Source organism: Spinacia oleracea, chromosome 6, assembly GCF_020520425.1.
Source record: "Spinacia oleracea cultivar Varoflay chromosome 6, BTI_SOV_V1, whole genome shotgun sequence".
Taxonomy (NCBI): domain Eukaryota; kingdom Viridiplantae; phylum Streptophyta; class Magnoliopsida; order Caryophyllales; family Amaranthaceae; genus Spinacia; species Spinacia oleracea.
The window spans coordinates 48,975,398-48,992,155 of record NC_079492.1 but is presented as its reverse complement, the minus strand read 5'-3'; the positions used below and the strand labels follow the sequence as shown (position 1 = coordinate 48,992,155).

At 33.3% G+C, this 16,758-nt stretch overlaps 1 protein-coding gene and 1 long non-coding RNA gene across 3 annotated transcripts; one reads left to right on the top strand and one right to left on the bottom strand.

Annotated features, from left to right (window-relative positions):
* The first annotated feature begins 477 nt into the window (after nucleotides 1-477).
* Nucleotides 478-7,553, top strand: LOC130464086 (uncharacterized). Of its 2 annotated transcripts, none has more exons than XR_008924393.1 (3): nucleotides 478-1,163; nucleotides 3,940-6,832; nucleotides 6,936-7,553. It is a non-coding gene; the product is annotated as an uncharacterized lncRNA (long non-coding RNA). The 2 variants fall into 2 exon arrangements; XR_008924392.1 differs by lacking the exon at nucleotides 478-1,163 and adding an exon at nucleotides 1,170-1,641 and having other exon boundaries at nucleotides 6,936-7,545.
* Nucleotides 7,554-8,032: 479 nt separating this feature from the next.
* LOC110790275 (NAC transcription factor 25) lies at nucleotides 8,033-12,689 on the bottom strand. Its single transcript, XM_021995064.2, has 3 exons — nucleotides 12,409-12,689; nucleotides 11,582-11,898; nucleotides 8,033-8,742 (listed from the first exon to the last, which is right to left on the bottom strand). The coding sequence occupies exons 1-3, from the start codon at nucleotides 12,590-12,592 to the stop codon at nucleotides 8,185-8,187; spliced, it is 1,059 nt and encodes a 352-aa protein (XP_021850756.1). The 5' UTR covers nucleotides 12,593-12,689; the 3' UTR covers nucleotides 8,033-8,184.
* Nucleotides 12,690-16,758: the final 4,069 nt, after the last annotated feature.

Here is a 16,758-nt window from a genome sequence, read left to right as displayed (position 1 = left end):
AGGATCTAAAGTGTTGTTTGGATTCTGTAAAAGCAATTACTAAATCAAACACAATTGAGAGGCTCAAAAGAGACTCTCTGTAACAGCCCTGATTTTAAGCAGCACTTAATATGATATAAAGAGTAATTATCGTCTTAAACTTCTTGTTAGCATTTCTCTTAAGCCTAAATTGTGATTAAGACCTTGAAAATTTCATTGAAAGATGAATGAATTTGATTTGATTTTATTATATTTAATTCTCCGAATTAATTCTCGAGTTTTACATCGAGATAATTTAATTTTATTGGAAATTTATTCGTTTAAGGCGCTTGTATTTTTTTTTTATAATTTCTAAACTAATCTATTTAAAAAAAAAACATAATTTACAAGTGCTTAATTTAATTGTTTAATGTTTTAATTGAGAATTTACGAATATGATTTTGTTGATTAAATAGATAACCAAGTTGTTTTATCTTGTTGTCAAATTTCCATCACTTCTTAATTTATGTGGCAAAACATTTCTATAGGAACCTAAACCCAAACCGAAACCCATCTCCCTCATTTTCCATTCTCTCTCCTCAGGGTGAGTCTCTGTCTCCTCATCCTTGCTCTCTGCTCCGCCGCTCCACCGGCGCCGTACTCCCTTCTCCTCCGCATGCACGGCTGATGTCGTGTGTTGCTAGTAATGTTGTTGATCTATCTCTGCCCGTTTTCTTGCTCCGCCTTCCCCTCCTCCCTCGCAACACCGCCACTACCACCGCCACTGGTGGCCATGGACATCACTTTCATCATGCTCCATCTTCCAAATGGTAATCTATTCATTTTCCCCTTCTAGTGGATTAAATTAAATTGAATCAAAGATCCCAAATTAAGCTAAAACCCTAACTCAAATTTTCTCTCTCCTCTGAGTTGTAGCCACCACCGCCGCCTCCACGGCTGGCCGTCTAGCCGGTCGGTGTTGCAATTGGCTTTCGCAAGTGGTTGTTGATTATTGTTGTAGCTGACTTGTCTGGTCCCTCATTCCTTCTCTACTTCTTGTTCCGGTGCACCATCGCCGCCCCTTCGCCGCCTCCCCCTTCGCTGCTGCTTGCGGCGATTCTGATCCCCAGGCGTCGTTGTTGCTGTTGTTGTTCCTGATCTTGTTGTTGCCGAAATTCCTGCTTGCTCTTCCATTTTTCTTATGGGTATAATTCTTTCCAATTCAATTTATTCCTATTGATCTATATCAATTAGATTATAATAGTTTATGGAAGTAAATTGTTATTTATTTATTTTGATTATATAAAAATGATTTTGATTTTTAAAGAACGTTTGATTAATGCTCAGTTATACCAAAATGGTTTCTAAGTAGGAATGCAATTTTGTTCTCAAAATCAATTTTAGTAAATAACCAAATTATACAAATAATGAATATTGGTCACAAATAGTTCAGCCTTCTTAATATAGTATACGTGCTAAGCTTTTGAAATAAGTTTTCAGGAATCTATTTAGATTTCTTAACAAAATGATGATTAAGTTTCTAGTTCCATTTAAGAAATAGATTATTAATTCATGTCTTTCTTGTGGAGGTGAACCTTGGGGTTTGATTAAGGGTAATGGAATTATGGAGTAGAAGTGGATTGATAATATTGTGGCTTGGGATTTTTTATGCGGCAATTAAAGGTACACATTGTCCAACCATCCTCGTTGTTTGAAAATATAAGTTGTGATTTAAGTATAATATAGTATCAATATTGTTATGTTTGTATATATAAACATATTTATAGTCTTAATTGTTGATTTGCAAATGAATTTGATTGTTTTATTGAAATGATTTATGTCGGCTTTGAATTTCAAGATAGAAATGATTTTGAACCATTTAAAAGGGAAGTTACGGGGGTCTTGTTATGGATTGGAATCTAATTGAGAATTTCTTGCCTTGGGTTAAACCTATCTTGAAACTTGGGTTGAGCGTTAAAATTGACCTTGATCATTGGAACTAGTCAAACGGTAAGAAATGTCTTATATGTATAAGAGTAAAGTACTAATTAAGAGGTGTTAGTTAATGAGAGGGATCATAACGATATTGTCAATACCAAATGAATCTTAAAGTGTCAAGGGTGACTGCTAGAAATCAAAAGTTTTTAAACGAACGAGTATAAATTAGAATATGAATTTTATTTATTTACTTATTTATTAATCTAGTCAAAATATAGCTAAGAATGAGTTTTAAATCAATCTTAAAGAGATTTTTTCAAGTAAAGTTTATATTTTAATTCCTCCAAGTTATATTTATTTGAATTTCTTGAAGTCGCGCAGTTTTCTTTTCTTAAGTTGTGAATTATGGGGGTGAAATTAGTTTTGAATAAGATTTTAATAAATATAGATGTTGAAAACAATCATAAGTGAAATATATTTCATTTTGAACGTATTACCTTAAATGATAGATAATGGTTTTTGCGGAGTAAAATGAATTCTTTCGATAAGTTTTCAAAAGAGATTTTGTTATGAAGAACGGTGTTCTTTTTGGAACTAGTTAATTTAGAAAGAAATTAATAATTCTTTGTGAGTTAATAAAGATTGTTTTAATATAAAGAGTTGTGTAAATATTTATAAAAAATACATTTCAGGCACACTAAACTCACCTAGTTGAATTTAACATTTATAATTAAATCAAACTACGTGCCAAATTAATATTATGTTAGAGTCTCAAGTTAATTTACGTTTAAGGATATCACATTAAAAGTCGAATTATGGGTTAGTGGTTTAAGAAAGTTTAATCAAAGGAGTAAATCAAGAAAGGCGCTCATGTCCTATCGGTTCACTATGGTCTAAGTGTTGTAAGGTTAAAGAGTCAACGAGTCTTGAGGATGATAATTAATTGGGTTTAGAATTTTTCTGAGAAAGGAATTGAGTTTAACTATATAATAATGAAGCTAACACTTGAATAAGGGAATGCGAATAAGTTTTGGGCAATGAATTAAGATAATTGATAATAAAATGCTTAAGTAGGGGAAAGTAGCCGAGTATGTGTTGCATAGTGCTCACGTACATTGGTGATGAAAAACAATGGAAGCGAGTGCTACATCAGTAGACTCGTGGTAAGCGGGCTTGACCCGTAGTTCGGCGGGATAGACCCGTTAAAGAGGTTTGGCCGTAAAGAGAGTGCTACAAAAGTAGACTCGTAGAGGCGGGATAGATCCGTAATTAGGGACATGTCCTAGTTAAGTCTTGCAAGCGTTTGTTTATCAGGAGGGTGACGACCCCCACCAAATAGAGACAGTTGGTCATAGTGACCCCTCTCTATTCGTGTTCACTTTCCCCAACTGCAAATTAATATGTTGGAATAAATTATCTCTTTTCGCATTAAATTGTGGAATTATATCAAATTTGCATTGTGAGTTTGAATTGTGTTTGTGGTAATATTGTGTAGCAAGGTTATATGACTTAGGCAGTATTGTGGCAATAAAGTTCCGCATTGAGTCGTGTATTCATATCCCGTATTCCACCTTGTGGCGAAAAAAAAACTATAGATTGGGAAAAAGATTTATTTATAATACTCGAGCTGTCGGTATGAGTCATTGTCGAATTAGGTTATGATTGAAAATGCTTGAAAGTATGAGAATGACAAGATGAATCTTAAGTTATGAGTCTAATTCAGTTGACGTGATTGTAAATTTAGAAACCTTGTGAGATGTTAAGTGAAGTCTGAAGCTTTTGCGAGTAACGCTATTTTATTGTTTTTTTTCCAAATCGTTGTTTGAATAATCGAGATTTCTCCAAATATATTTTAAAGAAGTTATAACGTTTTATCAAGTTATGTCTTCAAATTGAGTTTGATAAGCGAAGTTGCTTTTCAAGACAGAACATAAAAACTAAATAAAAGTTATTTTGAGCCACCTATCAAATGCATTTTGGGTTGGATGTGTGTACTCAGATTTCCGCTGATTTTTTTCAATGAACCTGTCCTGGTGGGGGCAGAGTTAAAATGTTTTGCAGGTAGAGAGAATCGGGTCTCAGTTCAGATTCAAGAAGTGTACAGTCCTCCAGAGGCCTTATATGTTTCAAGGCGGGCATATGGATTCTCCAAGTGTATTTAAGTCCTTCCTAATTTATTAATGGGTTGTATTATTTCTTTCTAGAGTTTCTTTTATATCCTTATTGAGTTGGTGTCACTCTAATGGTGTTTTGGGAAATGTTATATGCTGGAATGATGTAATAGCAGGTGAAAGAGAATCAGACGTAATTTCCTAAACAGTGTTTTAGGTCGTCCATATTTAGGGGAAGTGCTGCCGAATTTTTTTTTAGCAACTAATTAAAGTTTAAGGGTCTGGATTAGTGTCCTTGGGATAGGCTAAACCCATGATTAAATCCTTGAAGTTTTTTTAAGAGTTAAAGTTTGTTTAGCCGGGTTTATCGTTGTAATTACGTTAGAGTTTGTTTAAATTAAGACTAAGTGTGTTTTAGAAAGCAGCTCGTTATGTGCGGGTTGTTACACTCTCAACCGATATGAGAAAGTCTAAGTAATGAATGCTTTAACTAAGTATAAAGCTAGGCTGTTATTACTAAAGTTAAACATGAAGAACCTTGAAGAGGTGCCTTCACCTTATATCACATGGCAATGCCAAGATTTTAGCAAGATTCAGTATCTCTTGAAACAGAATAAACCTAAAAGTTACATGGATAGATTTTGAAATGCGAATGGTTTTTGCATTACAATAAATCATGTATGATGTGATATATACATCGCCAAGATAACTTGTGAACATTAGATCATAACGAGTTTATACCAATCTCTATTGATCTAGATCAAATATGATTAGAACAATATCAAGAACATCCAACACATTTGGATATGTAGGATGAGCACTTGATAAGAGGAAGTGAAGATGAACTAAAGTTTTGATGCTACATGCGCTTGCCTAAGCAAAAGTTGAACCTTGTTGTTAGGCAAACCACAAACATACACGGGCAATTAGGCGTCGTGATTAAAAGGTGGTAACATAGGTTCTAAACCATATGTGATGCATGGGAAACTGAATCAATGATTAGTTTCCAAGTTCTCTGTTGAAATATGTATCTCCCACATCTCTGTAAACTGGTTGGAGTATTTCAAAAGGATAGCATCATTTGGAATTCTACATAATTGAAATGAATTCATTATTGCCTAAGAAGAAATGAAAGGGAATTGTTTCTAGTGGGAGTTCTTCAATGAATGATCACAAGTCTTCTATCTAGATGATTTTCTATTTTAAATGTCATTATCATTCTAAACAGCAATGAGAGACTAGATCATTCTATAATCACATTCAAAGATCTTTTTATCTTACATCGAAAGGCTTTCGATAGAAAAGATGCTAAGAATAGCAAAGTATGATAAACTAAACCTCTGCATCGAATGAGATACAACACTCATATGCAGACATGGAATCAAGTTTGATTTCCATGAATGTTTTAAGTATTGGGTGAAAGGCTTATATCTGCAAAACATTAAATGCTTGATTTTGGGTTAGAAGCCCACGGATTGGTAAGCATTTAGTTTAAACATTTATCATTTACGAAATTATATTTCATTTAATCTTGGTTTAGTATTAAATGATGAAGTCCAAGTGATTCAAACCATTCAAATGGGATGTCAAGATGGATTATAAGTGAACTTGAATATTGAATCACAAAAGGATCCCTAATCCAGGTCATTGAAAGGTTGGACGACCAATGATTAATGAAGATTAGATTGCAAGTTGATTTGTAGTTCTGTTTCTTGAACTAGATGGGCTGGATGTCAAAAATCATTTGCATAGATACTTATTGGATCTTGTATCGGATTGACCATGAGAACACTTTAAGAGATTAAAGTCATGTCATAAGTAGTTCTCATTAATGGTTATTGGAACCTATTCCTCAGAACCTGAGTAGTTATGGCTGCTTGTTTGAGAATTAGTTCGCTTTAATGCTCGCAAAACGTCACACCGTAAAAGGAGGCTATAAAAGCAGTTATTGGGCGTACAATGAATCAAAGGGAGTGTTCATATATTGCAAGAATGGATTGTCCTCCTATCTTTGATAGGACATGGTTTTGTTGTGTAACAAGGCCTCTCGGAGAGTTAGATACTGTGAAAATGCATGGCCGTGCTCAGAATGGTTAAGGCTTAACCTTCTATAAAAGTTTAACAATTGAACTCAGTAATCCGAGAAACACTTCTGGACCTAATAAGGATGGCTTGGATCTTAACTATGCTCAGCAAGTAATACTAAGCGACAAAGGAATGTGAATGCACACTTATGTTTTTCACCAAAGGTGTCCTTCACCAAAGGTGCATTAGTCTAATACCAAGGTTCAGATTAATTACGAACAATTAACCATATGCACACTTATGTTTTTCCAACCCTAACCTAATTCTATTTACGTAAGTTCATTTTTGCCTCAGTTCATAACTGTTCTTCCCAAAAGCTAAACACTCTTGAGCATTGTCTAAGCTATGAATATCAAGACGGATCTGGACGTGTCGGTGAACCAAATAGAGGAACGAAGATTGGAGTTCTTTGTTCGTGTTCGTGAATCGATAAACTAGGAAAATAACGCTTCGAATGTAAGTTTTCTTAATCTGTGCTTTATACATATTTCCTGGCTTTGGGGATTGTTTCCGCACATGTTAATATGTATTTAACTGTATTCCCCTACATCTAGTTCTTGTGTGCTCTTGTTGTAAAAAAAAAAAAAGTGGTGCATTGACAACACTATTAGGTATAATCCTTTCTTTTCGATGGCTGTCATCCCTCAAGTCATTTATAATCGAGTAGAAGCTCATGAAGAAGATAAGGCAGAATCACCCATCCCATACCAAAAGCCTATGCTCACCGACAACACTATCATGTATAATTTCTCCGTTAATTAGTCTTTTTTTCTTTTTAGGGATCTTATTAGTTGATTTGTGTGAATATTCACTGATTTGTTGATTTTATTTTGAAATTTCAAGGTACAATACGAAGCGCATGCATTGGCACTGTACCAAGCTCGGATTCTGAAGTGTTTTCCAATTTCTAGAGTATTTTGTTTTTCAATTTCAGTAGCAGTATTTTGTTTTTTCTGATTCAAACTTTCCTTGCTAATTTGTTAAACATATTCTTTAGTTTTTAATTTTTTTCTTGATAATTTGCTAAATTAACCCCAAAAGAATCTTTATAATTCAAATGTTTAATGTAAAGGTTGAATATTTTCATGATTTTCATTTAAATAATGTGTTTTTTAGGGGAATTTCTGATGAAGAAGGAAGAAGATGGTGGTGGGAAGAACTCATTAATGGAGGTAGTACAATTAGAGATAGATATGGAGAAGAAGAAGATTAGGGAAGAGATCATTGCTTCGCAGATCATTCGACGCCGATAACTCGAAGCCGATGTTAGAATAGAGGTTATGATGGAGGAACAAATCATGAGTATGATGCGTTTTTATAGAGATTCTAATTATTTTGATCATTGGAAGTACATTTTTCAATATTTTTGCATTTTCATAAAGTCGAACAGATAAAAGTTGGGCTTAACACTTGAAAAACAATATAACGACATGTCAAACACCTTGACCCAATCGGCAGTACCTTTATGTGTCTGTATAACATTACTCCGTATAAGTTATCTGATATTCGACTGTCACTCGCTTAGAAGCTAAGTTTGGTCTGATGGTAAAGATTTTACAAATTTATTTTCTAATAAGGGCGCATTAGAGGTGATACGAAGTAAGAGAGATACATAGTACTATTGTATTATAGAATAGAGATGATATGTACTTTTACACGCATCGCGTGCATATAAGACTAGTAATTTTATATTAAAGAAGAGGCTAATCAATGAATGACATTTTTCGTAAACATTGATTTTCTCTCTTTTGGTACATTACATAGATAAATAGATAAATAGGATAGATAGAAGATTGGAAATGACTTCACTTTAATACCCAAAATAATTATTTCTGTGTGAGATATATCATACGTAATATAGTAATATAGTAATATAGTGATAATAACCATTATGCAAACTATCAAAATACTTGATTTTCAAATCAAAATTGTCACACATATATAATTAAAAATATAATTCAGTTGTAAAAATTAAATATTGTATACAGTATACTCCATACTTGGTATAATTTACTTTCTTACACTTGTATTTAATTTGCTTCAATATGTGTATAAAAAATTAAAAATGAGTCATATAATTTTAATGAACAAACTAAGAATTCCATGTACCCCCAGAAAGTTGAAAAGGAGGCCTTAAAACCCCATCACCAATATTCCCAACTAGCAAAGGACTCCCCATACTAAAAGGGACACCAGAAGAAGTACTAGTAATCCCCTGAGGTAAGTTACTTAGCATGGAAACAAAAGAGGAGCTATTTCCGTCGGTACCGGTAGTACTCCCGGTCGTCTGATCGGATTGCTGATGATGAAACCGGCGACCCGAGGAAGATCCGACGGACCCCATCGGATCATCATAGTATAAAGAACCTTGTTGTTGTTGTAGTTGTTGTTGTTGTTCGCGCTTGTTATTATCGTTGCCTTGTATGCCGTACATTTCATGCCTTGATGTTGAAGTGCCTAATTGTGAGAATTCATATAAGTTTTGTTCGTTATTATTGTTATGATCCATTAAATTTGTATTCTTTGAACAAATTGTTCTCATTAACTTTTGTTGCTTGATCATCTCTTCAATTAGATCGTCTCTATCGTGTTCGATCGGTCTTTGTGTGTTGTTCTTCTTGTAAATCCGACATAAAACCCAATCGTCAAGCTAAAACGATCATCAGAGGAAGAAATTTCTTTAGTACACAAACAAAGAAAAAAAAAATATAACTTTTTTTTTACGAAAATGATAAAGGTCGCAATGTGCGACCTTTAAGCCACGTCACAATAATGGCATGACATGCTTATGTACGTGTCATGAATGTAATTGGAAACTAAAATATTTAACTTACTCCCTCCGTATTTATTTAAGAGATACACTTGGTCGGACACGGGTATTAAGAAAAAAAATTGAATGAAATAAAGTAATAAAACAAGTGGGGTTGGATAGATATTTTAATAAGTAAAACAAGTGGGGACCATGTCATTTTAGGGGATGGGGGGTGGGGGTGGGGTGTAAATAGATTATGTAATTAGATGGTGGGGTTGATAAGTTACTAAAAATGGCAAGTGTATCTCTTAAATAAATACAGCCGGAAAAGGCAAGTGTATCCCTTAAATAAATACAGAGGGAGTATATCACTACAAGAATATGTATCATTAATGACAACCCTATAATGACCGGGCAAATATCCTGTCGCAAAATACATTTGCTACGGGTCTAACAACCAAATAAAGACGGAAACAACCGTCGCAAATGGCTTTTACGACGGGTTAACGACGAGAATTTCCATCAATGACGATTCCCTTTAATTACAAGTTTGTGACGGGAAATCCCACCAATATTGACCTTTAGCGACGGGATTTTCCGTTGTCAATGGTACAATTTCATGTAGTATATACAAAAAAGTAGGAAAATCTTAATATTCTAAATTATTATAAATATAATAAATATTTATTTTCTTTTTTGTATAGACTATTTTTTTTTTCCATATTTGCATAGTAAAAATATTGCATTGATAATATTTTTTTTTTTTAATGACGCATGCATGAGATACGTGGAGCCTATATGTACCATTTAGAATCCGACACGTAGGGTTGCGACAACTAAATGTTATACTCCCTCCGTCCCGGAATACTCGACTCGGTTTGACCGGCACAGAGTTTAAGGGACTTGAATTGACTTATTTAATTTAATAGGTAGTAGTTGATAGTGGGGTATTATTTTAATGTAGTTAGTGTGAGGTGGGTTAAGAGGTGGGGTTGGGGGAGAGTATGGGTTGAATTTTTAATTATTTTTTGTATGGAGTAGGGGGTAGGTGAGTTAATAGGGGTGGAGTGAGAAATAATATAATATTGTTAGAATATTTCAATTTTTAGAAACAGGTCAAGTATTAAGGGACGGCCCGATAAGGAAAACAGGTCAAGTATTCCGGGACGGAGGGAGTACTTGTTTAGTACTATGTATACAGTAAACTCCATATACTGTAATATTTTAAAGTTATATAGTGTATACTGTATACTAAAAATTTAACTAAATGTAACTTATGGTTACAGTTTCCTATGTTTTCATATTTAAGTGTGTCAAAATCACTTCCTTATGTCAACATACACAAAAATGCAACTAGATAGCGGCTTGTTCTACATCATTTTCATTTTCAGTCCGTAGACATCATTTTCATTAGTAGACATCATTTTCTATGGGATAAATTTCAATATTAACGACTTCAGTTCCATAAATTTCAGGTGAAAATCAAAATGTGGCGTAACAAGTACAGGGTTATTTTTTAAACACAAAAGGCGTAACAAGGTAACAAACTAACAACCACCGGAGAAAGAAATTTATTTGGTACACAAAGAAAAAATACCGATTTATTTTGTGCATACACAAATATGCAACAATAGCCTTCCACGCATCAGTTTCAGTCACCAGGAATCCTTTGGCATTAGTAAAAATAATTTTTAATAAGATAAATTTCTATTAACGAGTTAATTCCGGTGAAAAAAATCAAAACGTAGCTTAACGACTGTGTTTTTTTTTAAAACAAAAGGCGTAACAAGTTGTATTGTTAATTTGTTATACACAGACTACGTACGTACTCCCTCCGTTCCTAAATAAGTGTCACTTTTTCATTTTTGGCGTTCCCTTATAAGTGTCACATTTATATTTTAGAATATGTACTTTTCCAACTTTTTCATACACTTTTCCCACTTTTCTATAAATCATAATTACTTTTACTTACACATTCTACACTTTTCCACTTTTCAATCCTCACATACACTTTTATTTGTACTTTATTCAATTAAACAATTATCTACTTTATCTTTTCCCCAAAAAAAACATTCTCAATCATTAACTCTTACACATTTTATAATTTTCTTAAACACCGTGCCGAGGCCCAAAAGTGACACTTATTTAGAAACGGAGGGAGTACTATTTAGTACACAGAAGGCGTAACAACTAACAAGCAATATAATTAATTGAAGATCACGGAATGGACGTACTAAACTACTAATTAAAAAAAAACTATTCTACTACAAAATTTTCGATATTGTAGAAACATACATAAAATTCGACTGTAGAACCAGGTTTTGACTAGACATGAGGTTTTCATTAGTAAAACGATCAATTTTAATGAAGAAACTAGTTGTGATCAATTCAGTTCAGTTAAAACCAGGTGAAGAACAAAACACGAACGGAAAATACTTTTTATGTTTCTTAATAGTGCATCGTTTGACTTTTTTCTTATTATTTATATACAACTTTAACCATCACGATGTTTAATTATATATTAGTAAAATTTAGAAATTTTTGATATTTTGAAAACTTGATATTATTAAACCATCAACAATCAGAATAATGAAAATTGTATTTATATAATGGTAAGTAAACGTGGCCAAAGTTAGCATGTGAATAGCATACAAAACAAAATGATGTATCTATGGAGAAACAGATGAAGTACTACAAATTAGTACGTGCAAAGTTATGATCGTAGAACGCCACATACCCGGAGAGAGGGCTTCTTGGAAGGATGATCGACGAGAGAATGAGGCAACTTAGAGGTAGAATTAGCATCAATAACGCGATACTCATGCATAATCCAATCAGTTTTGATCCCTCTAGGAGGTTTACCACCGTAGAAAACAAGAGCTTTCTTAACACCAACTTTTTGGTTACTACCATTAGATGTTAATATTGGTTTATCAGTCCCAGTTGCTTTCCAATAACCGGAAGTTGCTGCTCTATTTGGGCGGGCCCCATTTGGGTACTTCCTATCTCTTGGACTAAAAAAGTACCACTCTTGCTCTCCAAATATTGCCTTACCTACATAACAAACAAATAAATAAATAAATAAATGAAAACAAAATTAAAGTGATTGTGAACATAATGATACGGCTCAGCATTATTAACAGATTCACGAGATATGCCCGTATTGAATTGGGTTATCTGGCGATCCAATTTGTTGTGGTTCGTGAACAAAATCGTTGGTATTGTCGTGTCATATCCCAAAACCCTGATTTTAGGGATTGAAGGTCAGGAAGACGAGAGAAGAAAAAATATGTTGGGGCTTATACTTGAGAAGGAAATAATGTTATTTGAGTATGAATATTAAAATAAAATCTTTATGATATCAGCTATCTTGAACTATTCTTTTTTTTTAAACGTGGAAAAAAAGAGTTCTAAATCCCTCGGCTCTTGTGAACCTCAAACCAACCAACCAGCGAATCGTGAACCCGAACTAATTCCCCGTACCGAAGCGAACCACGAGTCAGGTAATCCTGATAGGCTGATACGACATTTTGAACATGTAATAAATTGTGTAATACTACGTACTTGGTAGCTCCCAAGGGTCGAACTTGTACAAATCGACCTCGGCGATGATGGACACGGGAAGAGGGACGGAAGAGGCCTTCCTTTTGAGGTAATGAACAATGAGTTCTTCATCAGTAGGATGGAAGCGAAATCCAGGAGGTAGCTGAGGGTAAGGTTGAGTTGAGGATGAATCTGTGCTTTCCATTTTTTTTTTGTAAACTTAAAAGTTTCATTATGATAATATTGTCATGTCTTTTATAATAGAAGTAATAAAGTTTGGTTTTATTTAGTGCCTTGTTTGGCAAATATTGTATACGGAGTACTTATATTGGGTGGAAAATATTAGGGGGGGACAAGAGGAAAGGAGAATGCCACTGAAGTACCAAACTGTACCAATTAGAAGGCAACACATGTCCATGTGGGACCTACACAGGTATTGTAACAACCTAGGGACAAAGGTGTGAGATATATGGGGGGAGGGAGTTTTAATATATCTCAAAGTGTGAAATGAAATGAAACTACTTTGTTGATGAATGTTATTGTCACACTTTTCTTATGCTCAAGACATGGGGGCCCACCATCGTCGCCGCCTCAACCTCTAACCCAAAATCTCAAGACATGGACTATTTTATTCTTTTTTTTTTAATTTTTTTTTTGTAGTTTTGGCCAATTTAAAAGTAAATATACATCACATATACTATAAAGAATTAAATATCATATTGCATCATTTATAAAGGTGGCTACTAGAACATTGTTAGTCTAGGTTCACTTGTGTCATATTTGATGATGTTATGTTATTACGTGGTCGTATATTAAACAAGTTTAATATAATGGTAAAATAATATTTGCTCATTTGAATTAAATAGAATGAGCCTGGTGAAAGATAGATGTTAATAGAAGTACATAATTTGTTTTTAAAAGGGTTAAGCTAAGTTACTGTTGACCTACACTATTAAACGCTTAAAAATCATGAGATCAATTAGCCAATTCCATGGGATACATATGTTACTTCAATTAAAGTGTAGGCTGAATCTATGTATATCTACAATCCACACAATGAAACAATTATTCTACTATCAACATAACCTTGCAAAACAAACTTGTACTTGGTTCTACGGGAGAATTTGTTCAAATCATCAATGCTCAATCGAGCTTTATTTGAAATTAAATGACCAGAATTTGATTGGGGTTTATATCTACCAATCCCAACTAGCACACTCCAAATTTCAGCATAAGAAACATCATTGATTTATCTACCTAGATAAAAAACAAATCAAATTAAGGACTACCACTACAAGAAATTGTATCTTTTCTAATTACGACGGGTCAAAAATTCCGTCGTAAAAGTCTTTTGCGACAGGGTTAACAACCAAATAAAGATGGGAACAACCGTCGCAAATATCTTTTACGACGGCTTAACGACGGAATTTTCTATTAACGTCGACCCCTTTTATGACAGGTTCGCGACAGGAAATCCCGTCATTAATCTACGATTATTGGCCTTTAACGACGGGATCTCCCATCGTTAATGGTACAATTTTTTGTAATGTACCCGATATGGCATCAGTCAAAGCCGATTCAAACAACCAATTTACCTCAGTCTTATTCTATTCTTACAAACCAAGAAAACTCTAACAAAAAAAAAAAGGGATAAAATAAACATCAATAACCTCATAAGTTGCGGTGAGGCCTAACAATATTTAAAGCTAGCTTATCTCTTGAATATATAATTTTTTTCCCCTCAATTTATACTCCATCTTCTTAAATTCCTAGTGCAATGACTCGAACAATCACAATCAACAATGCCACCAAAGTTAGGCCTAATTGTTTAATTGTTACAACTTAGAAAAGGACCACAATATATAAAGATTACCTCTTTCAATTTCTTGATTAAGTTAAAAAAACTCATTGCATCTTCATAAATCATAAAACTTTAATTGCTAAAACTCTTTTAGTAGTATGTAAAGATAGATGTGGTTGCCAACCAAAGTTTGCTGATTATGGATAAACACCTTAGCTTGTGACTAACTAAATATTGACACCTTATTATGATATTTTTCTTATCATCAAGATTCATGGGTTGTAAGGCACCACCCAACATTGGCAACTTCATCACATAAAAATAAAGGTGATGATGAATTTATGTATATTAGTCAAATTTATAACTCATCTTATCATAACATGTTAGGACCTTTTTCCTAAAGGTATCTCGTTGAATTGGATCATCTCGACATGGAGAATATTCTACATAGAAGAGCGCGTAAGTTTCTAGATGGATACGTACTAGTTTAGTTCTGGAGGTCTTTAGAGATTACTATTTGCATAAATATTAAGATATAAATAGAAAAGTTATTTGAATATAATAAAAATATAAATAAAGTAATAGAAATGTGTAAAAATGTGGGTGAGTGTGAGAAAAAAAATGAATAAATTAAATAAGATAAAGTAAGTGGAAAATTGTAATATTGTGGTGTAAAAAGGGTAATGTAGTAAATTTTCATATCCAAAAATAGAATAAAGCAAAATGTAAACAACATTATGAAACAGACTAAAACGAAAACTGTAAAGAATATTTTAAAACGGAGGAGTACATATGAAATTTCTTGACTTTGAAGTCTTGAACTTTTAGGTTTACTTAGGAGCATGCACTCTCTGATACTCCGTAATATGAAAATAATTCTTGAATAGACATACAAAGTATTTGTACGTGTACTTTATATTTCCCCTTTACCATTTGTAAAACCACATACGGAGTACAACTTTTAAGTTTATATATTATCCAATAATTTTTCTTTTCTTTTATCTATTGATCGCCTTTCTATGTACCAACACCCTTTTCATCCTACTATATGTTTATTTGTAAGGATTTTTTTGTTGTTTTTGGCTTTTTCCTATTATCATGAATACAAATACTTATTTATTTTGTTAACAACAAACACTTACAAAAACCTGTCAAGTATTTAGTAAACTGTCATATCGTATGTCGCGTCACCCACCTCTATAACCAGCTATTGATCTAATTCAAACTCATCAATTTGCTTTTTTTTTTCTTCATTTATTAAAAACATGAATTTTAGTTAAAAACAAATTTATCACCACAATATGTATTGGTTAAAACTAATTTTCACTTCAACTAATATTTATAGTTGGGAAAAAATACGGGCTTAGAGATTGGTGAAGTAATATTGTTACTATGTATATTTTTTGTGAGAATGAGCCACAAGAGCAATACACAAATTATAAACAGGGGAATATGATTTGAACCTAAGAATTATCTTACATAGTTTATTATTCTTAACCACTATCATAATAAGACCTCATTATCGTTATATTGAATTATTTTGTGTTTGTGCATAGAAAAAGTCACAAAGGGTAAGACGATAAATGATGTAGGCAGAACTCGATCTAAAGTCTTGAGTATTATCCCCTCAACACTTTATTACCAACTAAATAGTACTCCCTCCATTCCTAAATGATCTTCCTATTTGGTGTTTGGGGTGGAAAATAAGAAAATGGAATCTTGTAAGAATTGGGTGTAAGAGTAATGATTGGATGTAAGAGAAAATAATAAAGAAATGAAGAAAAGTAATAAAGAAATGAAGGAGAGAGAAATTATTTTGTTTAAAGTAATAAAAAAATTCATAAAAGTGGGGTTGGGTAGGTGAATGGGGAAATGTGAATGAATTAAATAAGGGATGGTGGGGAAATTTATGGTAAAAGTGATATCCAAAAATAGAAACAAGAAGATTAAATAGAAACGGTATTTATAGAAACAGGAAGATCAAAAAGGAATGGAGGGAGTAAGTATTAACCCTCAAATGAATGCTATTCGATTGTTCCAAAAAGTTGAGTAACTGTTAGCAACTGGGTCACCTCAGATGGGCCAAACTGTCTCAGTTTTTATCAATAACCTCGTCCAAGAAAAACGATTAGTATCCAATTATCGCAATTTTTTGGCTGCCCTCGGGTACAGCCAAGCTGGCTATACCCCTAATCAAACGACGTCGTGTGATGCGGGTACAGCCAGCGCTGGCTGTACCCCCCCACCCCCCCGAAAACGACGTCGTTCAGCGTATTTTTATCCCCTTCCTGAGTTTCCTAAGTTTTCTAACTCTTTTTTTTTGTTTCTTCTTCTTCAAGTTGCGATATATCTTGTTCTTAGGGTTTATTTCGATTTTTTCTCTCCTATTTTCTCTCTCCTCTGTTTCCATGGAGCTCGCAGTTATGGAAAATTCTGAAGCTCTTTTCGAATCTAATTCTGGAATTTTAAGTACATTGATGTCAGAACGTAAGTTTATATTTTTATTATTTTCATTTATTTGTTTTGATTTCAATGTTTTTGGTTTTGATTGTTTTCGATTTTATATTTTG

Coding starts and splice junctions, on each gene's coding strand:
- LOC110790275 (XM_021995064.2), bottom strand. CDS start 12,592: ATGGAAAGCACAGATTCATCCTCAACTCAACCTTACCCTCAGCTACCT. Junction 11,899..12,408: donor CGACCCTTGGGAGCTACCAA/GTACGTAGTATT, acceptor TTTGTTATGTAG/GTAAGGCAATATTTGGAGAG. Junction 8,743..11,581: donor CCAAGAAGCCCTCTCTCCGG/GTATGTGGCGTT, acceptor TGATCGTTTTAG/CTTGACGATTGGGTTTTATG.